At 46.5% G+C, this 17,295-nt stretch overlaps 4 protein-coding genes across 4 annotated transcripts; all 4 read left to right on the top strand.

Moving 5' to 3' along the window:
* Positions 1–6,049: 6,049 nt before the first annotated feature.
* Positions 6,050–6,492, top strand: KD926_000743 (sterigmatocystin 8-O-methyltransferase; the record flags this gene model as incomplete). Its single annotated transcript, XM_053104556.1, has 2 exons — positions 6,050–6,122; positions 6,176–6,492. The coding sequence occupies 2 exons, from the start codon at positions 6,050–6,052 to the stop codon at positions 6,490–6,492; spliced, it is 390 nt and encodes a 129-aa protein (XP_052952151.1).
* Positions 6,493–8,863: 2,371 nt separating this feature from the next.
* KD926_000742 (DUF1993 domain-containing protein) lies at positions 8,864–9,382 on the top strand (the record flags this gene model as incomplete). The annotated part of the gene is made up of 1 exon (XM_053104554.1): positions 8,864–9,382. One exon carries the CDS (start codon positions 8,864–8,866, stop codon positions 9,380–9,382), a length of 519 nt encoding a protein of 172 aa, XP_052952150.1.
* Positions 9,383–10,182: 800 nt separating this feature from the next.
* On the top strand, positions 10,183–10,620 carry KD926_000741 (uncharacterized protein; the record flags this gene model as incomplete). Its single annotated transcript, XM_053104553.1, has 1 exon — positions 10,183–10,620. One exon carries the CDS (start codon positions 10,183–10,185, stop codon positions 10,618–10,620), a length of 438 nt encoding a protein of 145 aa, XP_052952149.1.
* Positions 10,621–13,079: 2,459 nt separating this feature from the next.
* KD926_000740 (uncharacterized protein) lies at positions 13,080–16,243 on the top strand (the record flags this gene model as incomplete). The annotated part of the gene is made up of 6 exons (XM_053104552.1): positions 13,080–13,174; positions 13,661–13,892; positions 14,485–14,677; positions 15,408–15,577; positions 15,650–15,936; positions 16,003–16,243. The coding sequence occupies 6 exons, from the start codon at positions 13,080–13,082 to the stop codon at positions 16,241–16,243; spliced, it is 1,218 nt and encodes a 405-aa protein (XP_052952148.1).
* Positions 16,244–17,295: the final 1,052 nt, after the last annotated feature.

The raw sequence follows: 17,295 nt of genomic DNA, 5'->3' as shown, positions 1-17,295 counted from the left end.
CTATGAGTAGTGTATGTGTAGCTATCAGGAGCAGCAGCAGCCATCCCCCGCATAGATAACATTGCTCTCTTAGTATTGACCGTGTCTAGTTCACTCTAAAAATATCTTTTAATCTTGGTCTCACCTCCACTCTTCTCCTTTTGAGCATATTTTCTTGCATGCTACCCTCCATCACTGACTCTAGTTGAGAGGCTTCTTGAAGCCCCTTCAGCTTGATTGCCTGGTTCTTCTTAGACCAATAGATATCAGACCAGCGTGGGTAATTAGCTGGTTCAATGCCGCCTTCTGTTAAATTGGTCCAGTTTTTGACCAGAGACACTTGTGAAATGGCACCAATAGATTTATCCACAGGGGGCCAGGAGCAAAACCTCTTGTTACAGAGCTCACATTTATGGATGCGAATGACATAGCGCGCTTGACCCTCCGAAGTCCAACAAGGCTTTTTGTCTTCCGAAGTTTCTTTGTTGCAGAACGCGCATATAGTCCTGATGGACTTAGGTTGATTGGCGAGCTCTTCAGCTGAGCAACGGAGAAGGTATTCTTCCCAATCAGCAGATCGAGGGGTCTTGACCCTTGTATGTGTCATTCTTCGAGATGCCTAGCGGGCCCGACGGGGATCAACTGCGTAAACTTCTTACATTCTGGTAGCCCTCATCCTTCTTTGCGATAAATATTGAAGTAGATTTTTGATCGGCTTTTGCATAGCAAGAAAAGGCATCGTCGAGCACACGCTGGCCACAGTTTGAGCATCTCCGTGGCATGATGTGATATGGGGCCACGCCCGGGATGTAGAGTTCTTGGACACTGGCCCGTTTCTGCTTTTGAATGATTGGTAGATATGACTTAGCAACCTCAAAAATAGTTTGCAATAGTTTGAGACTGGCCAAATTACTCTTGTTCCAGAGGAGGCGATGGACCTTATTAGGTCATCTGTGGACGATTTGGCTCCATGTCGATCTTTAGCCCATCTTGTTGTTAAATCCAACCGACCAGTGGAGCGGAAATCTCCTCCCATTGAGTAAGATCATCCCAATCCGACGCTCTAGACCTGAGCAGAATTATCGAGTAATTACCCCCGAGGCTTTCCCTAAATGCTTCGAACCATGACTGGGTTGCTTGTTCTATTACGCTGTTCCGTCGCCGTGCCTGCGTTCGGCATAACATGTCAGCCTCTTTGCGGTCACAAAATAATCCTCGAGTCATACTACCTCTCCGGCATGGTCCCCACTGATCATCTTCGAAATGATCAATGTATCTGGTCGATTTGCGGCTTCAACTCTTCGTTTTTTTGCCAGCAGCAGTGTGGATTCTTCTACCTCCTTGAACCTATCTGGAAACGCTTTTTTCAGTTGTTGCTCAGCATCTGACTTTAGCGTTTTGACCAATTGCCTCTCCTTAGATCTCAGGTGTCCGTAAGTGGCTAGTCGGTGATGAATCTCGTAGAAATTAGCCTTGATGGTCACTCCCCTAAGCCTACTCGCCACGTCGAGGTAAAGATCCTGCCTGCGTCCTTTTGATTGTCGAAATTTGGAGCCGGGATCGGTGTGATGGCTATGGTAGAAGAAATACTGGGGGTGCGGTATAAAGACGAGAAATCTTATGATCTCATCAATATCTCTTTCGATGAAAATCTCCACATTGTGGTATTCCCCCCACAGTGCCACTGACTCAGGAGCAGGGAGATTCTTCATTCGCTCCCTTACTGGAACTCCCCAGCAGATCTCGACTTTTGCAGTCATGGTCTTTCGACAGAGCATCATAAAATCTTCGTGTATCCGGGTGATTTCGTCTGAATAAAAAAGAACATCCTCGGTTCGGTCTCTTCTACAAATATGGTCGAAGAAAAAAGCGTTTTGCAAAGAAAACCCAACTTGCTGGAGTTGAACCATAGTCAGGTTTTTGTTTTCGATCATGGATTGGGAGTAGGGGTTGTCTGTAAAGAATGACGGGTTGTAAAGATGGCATGCAATCGGAGCATTGCTGCTTCCAGCTGGGGGAAGAAGGAACTCAGAAGGCCTCTCGCCTCCAAGACACTTCCACACAGCTACCTCTCGGCGGGTAAATGATGTAAACGCTTTTTTCAGATCTGTCGGGATCTCTGGCCGAATGAGCGTGGTTAGTAAGAGATCTTGGGATTCCGTAACTGGGACTAAGTGTAGCTTACTGGGCTTCTGTCGTTGCTCAAACCTCTTTATAAGTGGTTCCAGTTCCTTCAGCCTTTGCAATTCTTCGCACTGCAGGTATTGCTCTGGTGGTTCAAGCCAAAATTCACCGTAAAAATGATAAGAATAGTCATTTGTCCTGGGATGGGAATTCCGGCTGTGTTCCTTCATCTTGGTCTAAAGTGGGGTATTAGGATGATGGGATAATGTTTAGCTCAAGCCATAGAGAAATTTTCAGGGGATGTTAAATAATCAGCAATGAGGTTTCAGTGTGCGAAGAATTGATTCTGGCATCTAGCTAAGGGTTGTTGGGTAGATGGTCAAATCAGCGAATGACAAAGCAAATCAACCAGGTGGTCTTCTCGGTGAATGAGCATTGGCCGGTTTCCTATCCTGGGCAATTCTGAACACCGATCGGTCCCTTTGTTAATGTGAGACCTGGAAAACCGGTACAGATCTCATCTTGGTGGGAAATACAAGAGGAAGGAGGATACTGTCTGTCCATTGCGTAGTCCTGGAAAGATTTGAGATAGTGGGTTGGTTTTTCTTTCTCGTGAAGATATGATCTTCCCCAGGTAGAAATTAGATGAAAATTGATGCAGACAGAGAATTGGAAATGAAGAAAAAAATAAAAATAAAAAATAAAAAAATTATAGCATCCATGCTTTGTCTTGTCGGGGGGCGTGAGAAATAGTCACGGAGAAAAAAAGAATGACTGAGACGGGGCTCGAACCCGCAGCCTTTGGTAGGTTCCAACTCTTCCTAAGATCAGGAAGAACCGAAAACCAACGCGCTACCATTGCGCCACCCAGCCGTTATTGAAGAAAGGCCGTTAATTACTGGACTATGTTCAACTACAAATTCAGCTCACAGCACCTGTTGAAGTGAATCCGCCTGGGGAGACAACGATCTTGATACTGAAGAAATTGTCCAGGATGATGAAAATGACGGGGCTTAACTAAATGAGAAAGAATCATGCAGATAATTTGGTAGGGAGAAGAGGTCTTCCTATCTTGTTTGTCTGGATTTGCCGTGGAGTGTTCGGTATACAATGCCTCGGGCATCTAAAACATCCACCGAAGACAACGACAGTCGTTACCTAGCAAGACGGTTGACCTATTATTTGCCATACTGAGTTAGGCAGACCACGTAGGTATTATAGCTTGTGATGTGAAATGTCAATTATTTGACTTATTGCTGCTTGCTGGCCGACCCTTTCATGTGGTTTTTTCCCTCCATCAATCGGTCTACACTACTCGCTCAAGGCATTGGACGATTCATTATTCTTTTCTTCCTTTTTATACTTTCAGCTATTTTCATTATTATCGTTACCTTCTTTGGTTATTGTCTTATATACCACTATTTTCTTTATTTTTTGATGGTTGCTGCTGTGGATATATATCCCCAGACCTTCCAAGGACCTAGTCGCAACAAGGCTGTTCCCCGAATATATATTGGTTTTTAGGCTGAGGGTTTACCTCTGACAATCACATCAAAAGAATTTATTGTACACCACATAAGCAATAAGCTAGGCTAATAATGCGACTATGGGTGTAACGAATACGAATATTCGACATCGTCAAAACCGTCGAATATTCGTATTCGATCATGATAAGGGTGTCGAATATCGTATTCGAAAACTTATTCAATCGAACATATCGGCCGACGTCGAATATTCATTACACCCCTAAATGCGACAAACTACCAAATACTACTATCAGACAAATCGAACCTTTAACCTACTTGAAAAAAAAGATATGGTAGCATTAAGAACGCCTGAGCCCTGAACAACGAAGAACTCTCCACCGGTTCCTAGCTGACATAGTTACAGTTCCCACCTTCCTGATACGGACTAGCACCCACAACATCTTGGCACGGTGGAATGCTTTTTCATGATTTATTTCCCACCAACACAGCGTGCCAAAAACAATAAGATATCAGAAAAAAATCCAAAAAAATTGCCTCCAACGAGGATCGAACTCGTGACCTGCGGATATCCAGCCTTTTAAGCTGTCATATAAGAATATGAGACCGCCGTCATAACCAACTAGACCATGGAGACTGACATGAAAAAACATGTATTCGCTTTGGCTATACAAGGCTGGACAAATGGCGGATGGCTTTTTGTAATGGCTCTGCAAAGGTAATGACCAATGTGCGTGTAGAAAGGTGGAGCCAAGAAGAATGAGTGTACCGGTGGAGTTTGTTCATTGAACAGTTGATTATCCGAGTACCTGTCTTTTTTTCGGAGGATATATGCTGGATCTAGGGGTTGCATCAGTTCGAAATTGGCGATGGCCAAATACTGGCAGACATGATTACCTTAAGACATTCGCTGGTTTCAATTGGAGAGCTGATCAAGATTCATGAAGAAATGGGACATACCGCCAGACTGTATTCGATTGAAGATATCTTCCATTGTCCCTCTTCATAGAATGTATGCTGTGGTATCGCCAGAAACTATTTGGATTTGTCGGGTCCGAAGAGAGAAGCCCATCAGCTGTCTTGAAGGAGACCTACCAAGTATTGGTCCACTAAAAAAGGCAAAATTCGCCAGGCCGGACCACAGCCGTCAGAGGTGCAGGGCCAGGAATATATGCAAAGAGCATAGCAACTACAGAGGTTCACGTAATGACATTGGACCTCAAAATATTACATTCAAGGATGGAAGAATAGATGGCCGGTTAATCGGTGTCATAACTATAACCACGATAAGGTGGTTTAGATATGAAGAGAGCACTGGACAGACAGAATACCTAGCACATTCATGGCCAGACAGTGGGTATTCTGATGCGTAGGTTTCTATTATAAACTCCAAAATAAAAAATACGTCTTCCCCTCAGATGATTGCCAGCAGCTTACGGAGTGGGTGCATCCACACAATCCGAAACAGCCCATCCACCAATACGAGATTGATAGGGAAGAGAAACCACGAGGGAAAAAGAAGGAACAAGCAGAGCAAACTTTCTGATAGATATCTTTTTTAATATTGAAAAATTAAGAATAATTACAGTGTTCTTCAGCACGGAAAATTTCACTAAGGCAAAAAACAAAAAAGAACTGCCTCCAACGAGGATCGAACTCGTGACCTGCGGATATCCAGCCTTCTAAGCTGTCATATGAAGATATGAGACCGCCGTCATAACCAACTAGACCATGGAGACTAATTATTAAATGGCCTGGCGAGATTAATGCGCCTTAAAGTCCAGCAAAACTTCGTGACCCTTGCGCTTGATGGTTTCTGTTGTTCGCGGCGGGTCTTTCCAACCGATCACCAAGGACGGCCGACACGCTCGAGCAATTTGAAAATAATACTGAAAGGATTACATGGTTATTAAAAATCATTCCTGGAATTTCACGAAGTTACGTCGTTACTGACACGCAGAGATACTCCATATACCTATCTATCTCCGGTCATGTATGAAGAAAATTTGGTTATTCAATGTACAAATAGACTACGGAGTACAACATGATTATAGAAAGCCAATAAAGTAACTCTATACCTAACAAAGCTCCAAGATGTAATTGATTCGCATCGTTACGGCCTGCTGCAATCGGATCTGATAAAGCCGGGACATCAAGAATTGCTTTACATGGTTTATTCGCTACCTAAATAAAAAGCCCCAACGATCAGACCCGAATGCATCTGAAGGATTGGCAAAAAATGCCTCCAACGAGGATCGAACTCGTGACCTGCGGATGACCAACTCTTGAAAGAATTGTCATATATAGAATATGAGACCGCCGTCATAACCAACTAGACCATGGAGACGATTGGTTGAACCAAGCGCTAAAATAATTTTCTATAGTCCTGAGCGTGTAGATCAGCATATGTTGGGAGTTATATACAGGAACAATTGCGCCGGGCAGAGACAAAAACATGCTATATGTTCAAGGCGTGGGATGAGGAGGGGATTGAGAAGGTGGCGTATGATTTCTTTGCGGAGCAGCCTATCCTCGGTAAGCCCCTGTTTCTTCAACATGCCCTTAGGCAGCCTACTGAGCTTCTATAGGGGCGAGAGTGTATTTCTATCATCATATCCTGCACAATTGGCCCGACGCTGATTGCCTCATAATTCTGGAGCAAGTAGTGGTGGGCATGACCGCGGGATATTCGAAGCTCCTTTTGCACGAAGTGATTCTACCGGAGCATGGAGCGTCTCAATTCGAAGGTTCGCTTGACTTGGTCATGATGGCTTTCAATAGGGGTATGGAGCGCACAAGGAAGCAGTGGCGTGAGCTGTTGGCGAAGGCTGGACTTCAGGTGATACAGTTCTGGAAGGCAACTGAGGAGGATGGGGATGGCGTTGTGGAGGCAATGAAAATGTAAGGGAATAATTAGCGATCTTACTGGTTTATGTAATTCTTTATTTGAACGTTAGTTCTGTTTCTCCTATGTTTTCGGGAGAAGTGGTGGGTCAAGCAGTTGCGTGTGAAATATCGAATGAAACTTAAGGATATCCGGAATAAGCTCGTCCCAGCTAAATTAAAACCATGCAGTAATGACTGACTGCAGCAACAAACAAAAACCATCCAATAGGTGCGGCGCGGAAGGATCACCTTCTTTCGCCCCGGCTCTGCGGCCATAGATACAACTTGCAAGTAAAGAGCATCAGATGACGACGGACTATTGATGATATCGTGCTGTCGGTTCCTATTATTGAGCGTTATTATGTTTCCTTATACCCAGTGGCAGCAGATTGCAGTCTCTATTCAGCAATTGTTTCGTTCAGTTGACTGAAGGATTTCATATGTACCATAGATTTTAGGAGGGAACTAACCCCCGAGACATAAGACAATGAATGAATGAGCCATTACTGAATGTAATACTTGTGGAAGTATTCGTGAGTGCACGTACAGTTCCGATTTAATAGCTCCAAGAAAAATTGGATTTGTTGGACAAAATGAGCATCGTGGAACTGTGGTGTGTTCCTCCATGAGCGGAAAAGAATATAAGAGCAGGTTATCCCTACACTACGCCTTCTTCAAGGTTCATCCCCATTTCTATTCACAAGCTTTTTCACAAGCAATGGCTTACTCCAAGTACCAACCTATGCGCTTCTCCGAAGCTCCCCAACCCAAACACCTCAGTCCCCGATTGAGTCCTTGGAGATTCACCCTATTCTTTATTGCCGGGCTCTCCTACCTCTATCTATTGCGCTTCGCTACCCAGCGCATCTTGCTAGACCGCCGCCCCGAAGACAGCGGTATGTTTTCATTTGTCCAGGATAGACTCGTCTCACTTCCTACGACTGATACTGGAGTGACCTCACTGTGAAACTTCAATTAAAGACAAACAAGACAACCCACACCCGTCTCCAAGCTCACCTCTCCAGACACCCTGCAGCTCGCACTACCTGGAAACGGACCATGTGGAACATAACCTATAAACCATCGAATCACAACGACACCCACCCCCTCTGAGCAGCCATTGACCCGACACACAGCATCACGCTGTAAGCCGGCGCTTCGCAGCGCAGAACTATTGGTGTGACAACCTCAGGAATGAAGAAATGGTCTTTATTGTAGGCTAGTTACGAAACACTAGGTTGAGGAAAGAAGAAGAAGAAAATAGTGATTTACTGCAGAAGCAGTAAACAAAACCACTGTGTGAGACAAATGAACCAAACAGTGCAAGGCTGTTAGTAACATAGAAATCACGACACAAATGAAGCTGAACTATTTCGGGTGTATTTTACTACCCCACTATCCTCGACACTCTATAAATCCTCAATAGACAGTGGAGACTCAATAAAAGATGGGAGACGTAAATTTATTGTCGCAACCCAAGGTGTAGTGGATACATGCTTCAACCAATGGAATCATGGCAAAGAGTCTGAATTGCCGTATAACCCCTATTCTGGCAATTTAACTAGTTAGTTAACTAACTAGTTAACTAGCAAATAATGTTGAGTAAACCAAAGTGTGGTCGGAGAACCGTCACCCGACTCGGCTGTGGAAGCTGATTCATAATGGACTGCATTGGTAATACACTTGAGACTGCATTGGATGGGGCCCGAAGCAATTTGTAAGCTGGCTAATACCGTGGGGCCCTGGACGTTGTGATGCAGCCAACCGCAGTCGCCTGGTGAACCCACCGCCTCTTAATTTTTTTATTTCCTCGCCAGGACCAATTGGTAGGAAGTGGCCTACAACACACAAATGCTGTTAAATCGGTCGCGTACCATTGTATATTCCAGTGTTATTTGTACTGCTAGGCCAATCCAGGCGTAAGAAAGAGACATCTCTAGGCGTAGTGTTTGAGCTAATTAGTAAACATGGTCCCCTAGCGGCCGGGACTTGCATCTTGCCAAATTCAATGGGTTGGGAAGGTGGAGCTCAAAGAGAGGTCGCAGACGACAGACGAAAGCTGTCGAATCGAGCAAGAGCCACCGTCGGCCAACTACGGTGTACGAGGTACGAGACTGCGAAACAGAATGATCAAGGTAAGAGGTACGTAAATAGGGAAGCGCCATCTTCACTAGTTTCATTTTTGCCTCTCTGCCTCTCTCCCTATCTAGTCCAGTTTCACATCGCTATATATTATTGAGCTCTTCCCACTCACCTCTCCTCCGCCTGGTCCTCTTTCTCTCATACCATTTCAACTCAAACAACAAGACTCCCTCTCTCTGCAAGACTCTTCAAGTCTCAACTGCAGCAGATTTATCTTCTCCCACAACACCACACAACCACCTCCCAACATGTCCTTCACCGTCTACGACGCCGCCATCCCCAGCTCCAATGATGCCCTCAACTCTCTCCTGTCCATCCTCAAGAAGGGCCAGGCCTCTCCCGTCGCTGACAAGCTGCCGTCTGCCAAACTATGCGACGACATGCTGCCCCTGACCTTCCAGGTCCACATCGTCTGCGACACCATCCAGAAGATGGTTGCCCGCGCCACCGGCGCCGAGCCCCAGAAGTGGGAGAACAACCTGAGTTCCTTTGACGACATGTACGCCCGCATCGCCCAGGCCCAGGAGGTGCTCGAAAGGGCCGACAAGGCCACCATTAACGACAAGGCCTTTGCCACCGTTCCCCTTGGCATGGGCCCCGGCAAGGAGATCCAGCTCCCCAGCGTCGGCTACATTGGCGCCTACGGCCTGCCCAACATCTTCTTCCACCTTTCCATGACCTACGCCATTATGCGCAATCAGGGCGTGCCTCTGGGCAAGAGTGACTACCTCAGTGCCTTTATGGCCCAGCATCTCCCCAAGGAGTAAAGATATCACTGAGAAGAGGAACACGAAATAGCCACACTTGTGTTTTTTGACGATGGGAATGGATGGGGACAGAAAGTAAACTGGCAGCTGCGACCACCAATTTTTGGAGGGGCTCATGAGAAGCCAGCAAAAAATAAAACTATACTCTCTTGCTTTAATCGGGTTGTTCCTGTGAATCCATTATGTCGTTGTTTGGACCTGTCGTGTGCGTTTGCTGGCTGTTCCCGCTGAAACCTGCAGCGGCCCCTGTAAAAATCCACAGTACCCGATGGCCCGTGCTCCAGCTGCTACGCCATCTTCAAATAACTTCCGCGCTTTGGTTGCTGGTTCTCGCCGCCTCATCATTTTGGCATCGTATCTTCAAGCATGTGGCCGCCGACATTTTAAAATACACCCCTAGCATTTTGCTTTCTATAGTCATTTATCGACCCCGTCAGCCCCACGGTCCCTTCACCGCCATCATGGCTCCGCACTGGTGCGCTCCGCGTCTTTCAAGCTTGCGAGGACCGCATCATCGAACTCGTGCATCGCTCCATCCTACTACTAGCCACTCCATCCTCGCTAACCTCTGCAGATCCTCCATCATCCTGGCTTTCGTCGCGCCGTCGGCCGCATACATCGTACGATCCACGAGCGCAAGCACGGACGCAATCCGAAGGAGCTGTTGGCGCCTAGAAAGGCAACAAGTACAGGGCTTCGCTTGACCACGACTATTGCGGGAGAATGTGTACTGCCAGTTAGATAGCGGACCCGAATACAAGACAGAAAAGGAGCAAGTTCTTTAAGTCGGAAGTGAAATTATGGAGATCGCGGTCAGCAGTTCGGCACGGAACGAGCTGGTTAGATTTGGAGTGGCGATCGAGAAGCAGCCACCTCGTTATCGAAAACTGAAACTGAAGACTTTCTCCATCACACTGGGTGCCAGAGCAGAACAGAATCCATACTCCGGAGAGCTGGCAGCAATGGCACATGCATTGGACACACTACGGGGGCTGAAACAGTACAGAATCACACTGCTCACGAGCAACAAAGCGGCGGCTCTCACGCTGAGGAACCCTCGACAATGGTCAGGCCAGGAACATATCTGCCAGATATACAAGCTGATCAAGAGACTACGGAGACACGGGAACGAAATCAGCATTCGTTGGGTCCCAAGCAGTGAAGATAATCAACTGTTGGGCCTGGCGAAAGAGCAGGCCAGGGCCGCGACCCAAGAAGACGCTACCCCGCAAGCGTAGGTTCTGAGAATGAAGTTAACCACACTGAATATCGCACGGGCCCAAGCTGCCGCCAGCAAAGGCTTGCTAAAGAACATAAGAAGACATTCCAAACGAGTGGATGCAGTAATCCTTGGAAAACACACCCGGTAGTTGTATGATCGATTACCATGGAAAGAAGCAAGCGTGCTGGCCCAACTCTGGACTGGCATGGCAAGACTCAATTGATATCTCTATCGAATCAACGTCGCAGAGACGGATCAATGTGCATGTGGACAAGCAAGAGAGACCGTGGAGCACTTCCTCTTTCGATGTCGGAAGTGGACCACACACCGGACAAGAATGCTACAATGTACCCACACCCACCGAGGCAATATATCTTCTTGGCAGCGCTAGATAGGTTTCTTCAGATACAAGTGCTGAAGTCCTTTGAACTGCTTCTTCGGTAGCGTAACCGATCGGCAGATTGGCTTAATGCGATAAAAATTGGCTGCAGAAACCTTTTTAACTAAAATCTTAGTATGTCGTTGACTCTTCAGAGCTCTTTGCACTTTTGTTGTCATAGTTTATGCCCTTTTGGATATTACTGATTACTTGGAATAACTATCCGGATTGATCATCATTCTTCTCGACAAATATGACATGATGATCCTGTAGCAGTCCAGTGTACACGATATAATAGATATTGTACGACATTATATCTATCGCTTGTAAGTTAAGTCGAGACTAACATGCATTAGGATCACTTACCGTATTATTAAATCGTTGATTGCAGATTGCAAGATAAGTCCAACGTGATTATCTTTCGATAGGAGAACAATATCTTCTTGAGAACAAGACCGGTTGGCAGTATAATTTTAATAATGTAATAGAGAATTCTAGATGTATCATTTCGTGAGAACTATTTTTGAGCGCCTCTCGGCACGTGTTGATGACCTCGTTAATCTCTGCTAAAATTACCTAAAGAGAAGAAGAAATTAGTCTTTTACTGCTGGAAGAAGAACCGTTCCTTTAGTTACTCTTGCGAAAATAAGAATACTTAATATCAACTTACGTAGCTCTTTTTCGGTTTTTCGCCTGTAACTCTGACCATTGTATCCCAGATTCTATTTATGTTATGTATCTGAGTATATACAAATACGTACTTATTGATAGTTCTAAGATCTGCTACAATTTCGGTAACATACTTACCAATGTCGGCTATATCAGTTATGGCAAATTCCTGGTTTCCTTAAGTGTTCTTGCATGGTACTCTTGAGTATTAAAAGCGTCATAATACGGTATTTGCGTCATGGTACACGCATCATACCTGTGCCTTAGCCTATATTTACATAGGAGTTCTATATTTTCTTTTTCTTTTTACATTGGTGAAAATCGCGGTCCAAAAAAAATGAACTAAAAGCTCTGGTTTTGGAAAATTTATCTCCAATATGGAAGATAGACACAATTCAGGTCTAATTACTTTACAGATACGAGAATCTAGGACCCTCTGGAATTCCTCGTGCAAAACATTATTCGAGCAGACTGGATAAGATTCAACCGTAGTACCTAGACAACATCCAAAGAGACCAGAAATAAATGAAACAGCAACATAGAGAGAACCTCGAAGAACAAGCTCAACATAATTCAACAATTGCCAAATTCTCGCACCTTATTGGGATTCAAATGATTGGACTTTCTAGGTCCACACACAGTCACTCGAATAACAATCCTTCGGAGGCACTGGGCGAACTTTCACGTTCACATAAAAGTCTAATTACAACCCTGTTGCCAAGTCTGAAGATTCTTGCTGCAGTCGGAGATGTGTTGATTAAGTTCGGATTGAGTCATGGCGCATGACGGGCAGCAGGAGTTGCAACTACCACCACTATTTCTGCCGTTGATCACAAAGATAGGAAGCGGGAGCCACCACCAGAACAGGAAGGCATGCGAGCCCTGAACGACTGCAAGAAGGGCAAGAAATAAAGGTATCAGGCGCATTGTGAGCGGGAGAGTTCGATATATGCTATTAAGATGACTGAGTGTTAGAAACCAAAATTATAAGGTAGAGCGATTAATCGAGCATACCTTTGAGTGAAATTTTAAAACCCGATATCAATGGAGGAAGTCTAAGTGTCAAAGTGGGAGACAAGCTGTAAATCAGCGTCTATCCTGTTAAATACTAGACTTGAGGTTGAATCTCTCGTGAAGGGTGCATATGCGCTCTAGTAGTTCGTAGGTTGATCATCAACAAAACGCACTTCACGAATCATCCATCTATGATGACGCATGTTAAGCTTTACTGGATGGAGCATTTCTCAGTTCAGACTTAATTTGTTTGTTACCATGTACTCCAGCCATCAACAGATAGGAATTCAAGAGGATAGCTAAGGACTTGAAGATCGACATATTTTTAGGGATTCAACAGAGAAACCGCAAACATTCGAGCGCGGGATTATGCAGCTGACTGGGAACGAGGTCGGAAATTTTTGTTCCACGAGATGCATTATATCCGGGGACCATTTTCAACCTCTCTGACAGTCCTTGACTTTCAGCAGCGCCACAAGATCGCAATTGACCAGGACTATCTACCTACGTGGAACTATCATTGATCAGCACTCGGGCATCGATAGGCCAGGCAAAAACTACACTTTTCCCAATTCAGCTCTATTACTGTCCGCGTTTATATCTCAATTAAAAAACAACAACTTCGACGCGAACCAAATTTTTAAAAAATTACTCAACCACCACGAAGGCTACGGCCTCTAGAATCAGCCAGTTTACTATCAACCCCAGCCGCTATCGATTGAACCTAACTTTATAGGGATATCGATATGGTTGGGGCGAAACCCTCGTGGCCGGCCCTTTCAGGGATTCCCGAGGCAGTAAATACGCACAATCAGAATTTTCTCCACTGCGTTTTGAACCTCAACAAAGATGCGCAGCAATACCTATCATTCAACGAATCAAATAGGAAACAGCTCTCTAAACCGGTAGTCAGCTTCATACAGCAGGTAGCTGATGCCTGCAATTTTCTGTAACACGAAATTGTAGATATTCTGACTGCTAACTGCCGTATCAGCCCCGAGCTGGCCAACATCCGGCAGACCCTTCAGAACGTTCAGAAACAAACCTATCACACTCAATCGAGTGTACAGAAACAGAATAACCAGTCCTGGGCCTCTGTAGTCCGTAACGCGCCTCCCCCGGCCCATACGATCTCTTCTTACGGCTCCTCCAGTACCGCCCCGGCCACCCCGTCGGAGCTCAGCAAGGACCGCGAAGTCATCGTTAAGCTACGGGATGCTGGTACAGTGCGTACGTACTGACGTCTTACAGCTTCGGATATCAAACAAAAAGCGGAAACAGCAAGACAGAAAACATGCGGTCAAACAGGGGTTTTCTCTCTAGCTAAGGCGCGTTTTGTAGCTGCTAGACAGCTTAGGTCCGGCGACTTAAATCTTTCACTCCGTTATACCGCTGAAGCCGAAGCTGCCAGGACTTACGATCAATGGGTTAACTATCTAAACGCGGGGGCCATGCTACGGCATCCCTCTTGGGGTATCGTTATATATGAGATCGCATTTAAGTCAATTGGGGACCTTACCACCGATACGGAACAACAACGGATAGTTAACGAGTTACTCGAGGAAAACAGAGACTGCTGAGTAAGCAAGAAAGCTCAACAGAGTCTCTAAATTACGCGTATCGCGTAGTTTACCCATCCGTCCAACTATAAGAACCAGAAATTATCTGCTCTGATTGTAGAATTCTTAGATCCCCGTCACGCCAACGAGGCAATCGCACGAGGTATCATTTGGGATAACGTTATCTATAGGACAGTATTATATAATCGGACTGCTCGTATCCGACGGTACTTTAACTGCTAACAATATAGTTACATAGGAATTGTCTGTTCGAATAAAACAACTTGCGGGCTCTATGGGGGCAGCTACGAGACCCGGAACTGCTCTCACAAGTCTACTAACAGCCAGGAGCGCCGCTGTGCAGGGTGTAAAGAAGCACACGCTGCCTGGCACAAAAGGTATTCGAGGTATGCAGCAGAGACGGACCGGGTTTAAACCGCAGCAGTATACCGGTAAGCCTGATATCGGGTCCCTCCCTACCTGCAGGACTTTCAGTTCTCCGTACGTAGCGGTACGGAGGCCTCTAGCTCGTCCAACAGCGAGAGATGCAGCCAGCCGCACATAAGCCTCTCAGAGAGGCGTACAAAGTCCGTTAGTAGATTTACGAGCGTCCGTAATCGTTTAACAGTCCGATTTTAACCGGGATTTACGCTGCCGCACGCCGGCTCGCAAGAAGTAATTCCTGCAGCCAGTGGACCCTCAGATAATAGGATAGATTTTGCTGCAGACGGAGTGGATGCGCCTCCGCAGCCTGACCGGGAAAAAGCCGGTCAGCAGAGCGAGCCGGAGGTATCTGTCCCAGTGATCCCGATGCCTAGGGATCGCTGTAGACGAAGGAGTAGCTTGCAGAGCGTTACCTCGTCTGAAAGAACGTACCGAAATGCCCGTACCCAGTCCGCAATACGGCAGGAAGCCTCACACCTGACTATTATACCAGTTGACTCACTAACCGGCGAGATACTACCCACAAAATGATCCCGCAGTAGAGTAGTATACTGAGAACGATCGACCTCGGCCAGTGAGACTCCTACTGTTTCCCTCTCGAAGTCCCCGGTATCAATTACTGCACCTACTACGGCTCCTATCACAAGGGCCCGTTTAGTATTACGGAAACGCACTAGGGCTGATCGATTATGATCAAGCCCCTTTACATCCTCCAATATAATACGAATCGATCTAAAGACAAGGTGATGGCACAGTTCCTTCGGGATCCTGCGATCCTAGAGGCTAACCTTATCTTTGTACAAGAACCTTGGGAGAATCCCTACCAGGATACTACTTACTATCCTGCTAACGGCTCCCACCAGCTCCTATACCCGGATTCGACCGAAATAGGGAACGAGCGGGCCCGCGTGTGCCTCTATATATTACGCTAAATCGATCTCAGTACCTGGAAACATACAGCGCATTCGAAAGACGTTCAGGAGCTCGAGCTTACTGATGCTAACGGCCAACAAGTGCGCATCTTCAATATCTATAACCGACCTAACGAAGCAGATAGCACTACTCTCGATCTCGTTACCTCCCTAACTATCCCTACCGGCCCTACTAACAGCTCTACTAATCCGCGTTTGCTCCTGTTAGGCGACTTCAACCTCTACCACCCGGCCTGGGGAGGAAAACGCTCTAAAAGAGACTCCTCGTTCGACCAATTACTGGAACTGACGGATACGAGGTGCCTAGACCTCTGGCTAGAGCCAGGCACTACCACGTAGGAGCGCAACGGAAGCAGAACCACTATCGATCTGATCTTCGGCTCACAGGACCTGACCCCTAGGCTCGTTGCCTGCGAGGTTAACGAACGAGTCTACGCAGATTCGGACCACTATCCTATACGAACTCTTCTGGATATCAGCACTAAAACCCCTGAGGCACAGCGACGAAAGAACTGGAAAACCTGCAGCGTCAAGGACCTGCAGAGCTTCGTGGACCTTAACCTACAGACCAAGGCCTTTCCCTTACAAATGAAGCAGCATATTGAGCTCGCTATAGAATACCTTATCGAGACAGTCAACTAAGGAATCGCTGCCTCTACCCCGTGGGCGAAGCCCAGCAAGTGGGCGAACCCTTCATTTAATGCAGAATGCCGCGAAATGGTCAAGATCACCCGGAAATTCCGGCATAAGTATACGGAATCAATTATTACGAACGGCCTTACCGACCCTACCACGGGCCTCCGGTAGGAGCGCTATACCAAAGTCAGGAACCGCAAAGGAAAGGTATTGACTAAGGTACTGCGCCAGGGCTACCGTTCCTGGGTCCGCAAGGCTACCGAATCAGGCCCTTGAGGCATGTAGAAGGCAGCTAAGTGGGCGAGGAATAGAGAGGCTCGCGAAGGCCTTATACTGACGCTAAAAACGGATAACGGGCTCGCAGAAACCGCAGAACAGAAAGTAGAGGCGTTTCGTAAAGCTTTCTTTTCTAAATTACCCCCGGCCGACCTCTCTGATATCCTTACGGCCCAGACACCTCCCTAGATCGATTTCCCGGATCTTATCGAGCACGAGATGCTCCGCTGTATCAGGCAGGCGCCTCCCGATAAAGCACTAGGGCCGGATGGCATTCCTAACAAGGTCTAGTACTGGTTGAGTGAGGTCTCCTCCTTCCTTACTGTACTAACGCAAATATTTAACGCGTGTCTACGTCTTGGGCATAACCCGGAATATTTTTAGCAATCGACTACTGTAGTACTGCGTAAAGCAGCTTTTCGGGACTATTGCCTCGCCAAATCCTACCGACCTATAGCGCTCCTGAATACTCTCAGCAAGATCCTGGAGGCCGTAGCCACAGTACGGATTGCCTGGGCCCTGGAAGAGCGCAATCTCCTACCCAGGAGCTATCTAGGGGGCCGCAGGGGCATCTCAGTCGACCACCTGATCCAGTTGCTCCTTGACCAGATCTTTGAAAGTTAAGGCAAGGGCCAGAAGGTCAGTATGTTACTTCTAGACGTAGCTAGCGCTTTCGATAACGTCTCGCATATACGACTCCTCCACAATCTACGTATGATGGGGCTCGGCTTCTTCGCTGGCTGACTCAAATCCTTCCTATCGAACCGTTCTACAAGGCTGCA

This window comes from Aspergillus affinis (genome assembly GCF_023601865.1).
Source record: "Aspergillus affinis strain CMG 70 chromosome Unknown NODE_115_length_114903_cov_91_584772, whole genome shotgun sequence".
Taxonomy (NCBI): domain Eukaryota; kingdom Fungi; phylum Ascomycota; class Eurotiomycetes; order Eurotiales; family Aspergillaceae; genus Aspergillus; species Aspergillus affinis.
Note: the sequence above shows the minus strand (reverse complement) of the source record. Positions and strands in the feature narration are given on the sequence as shown.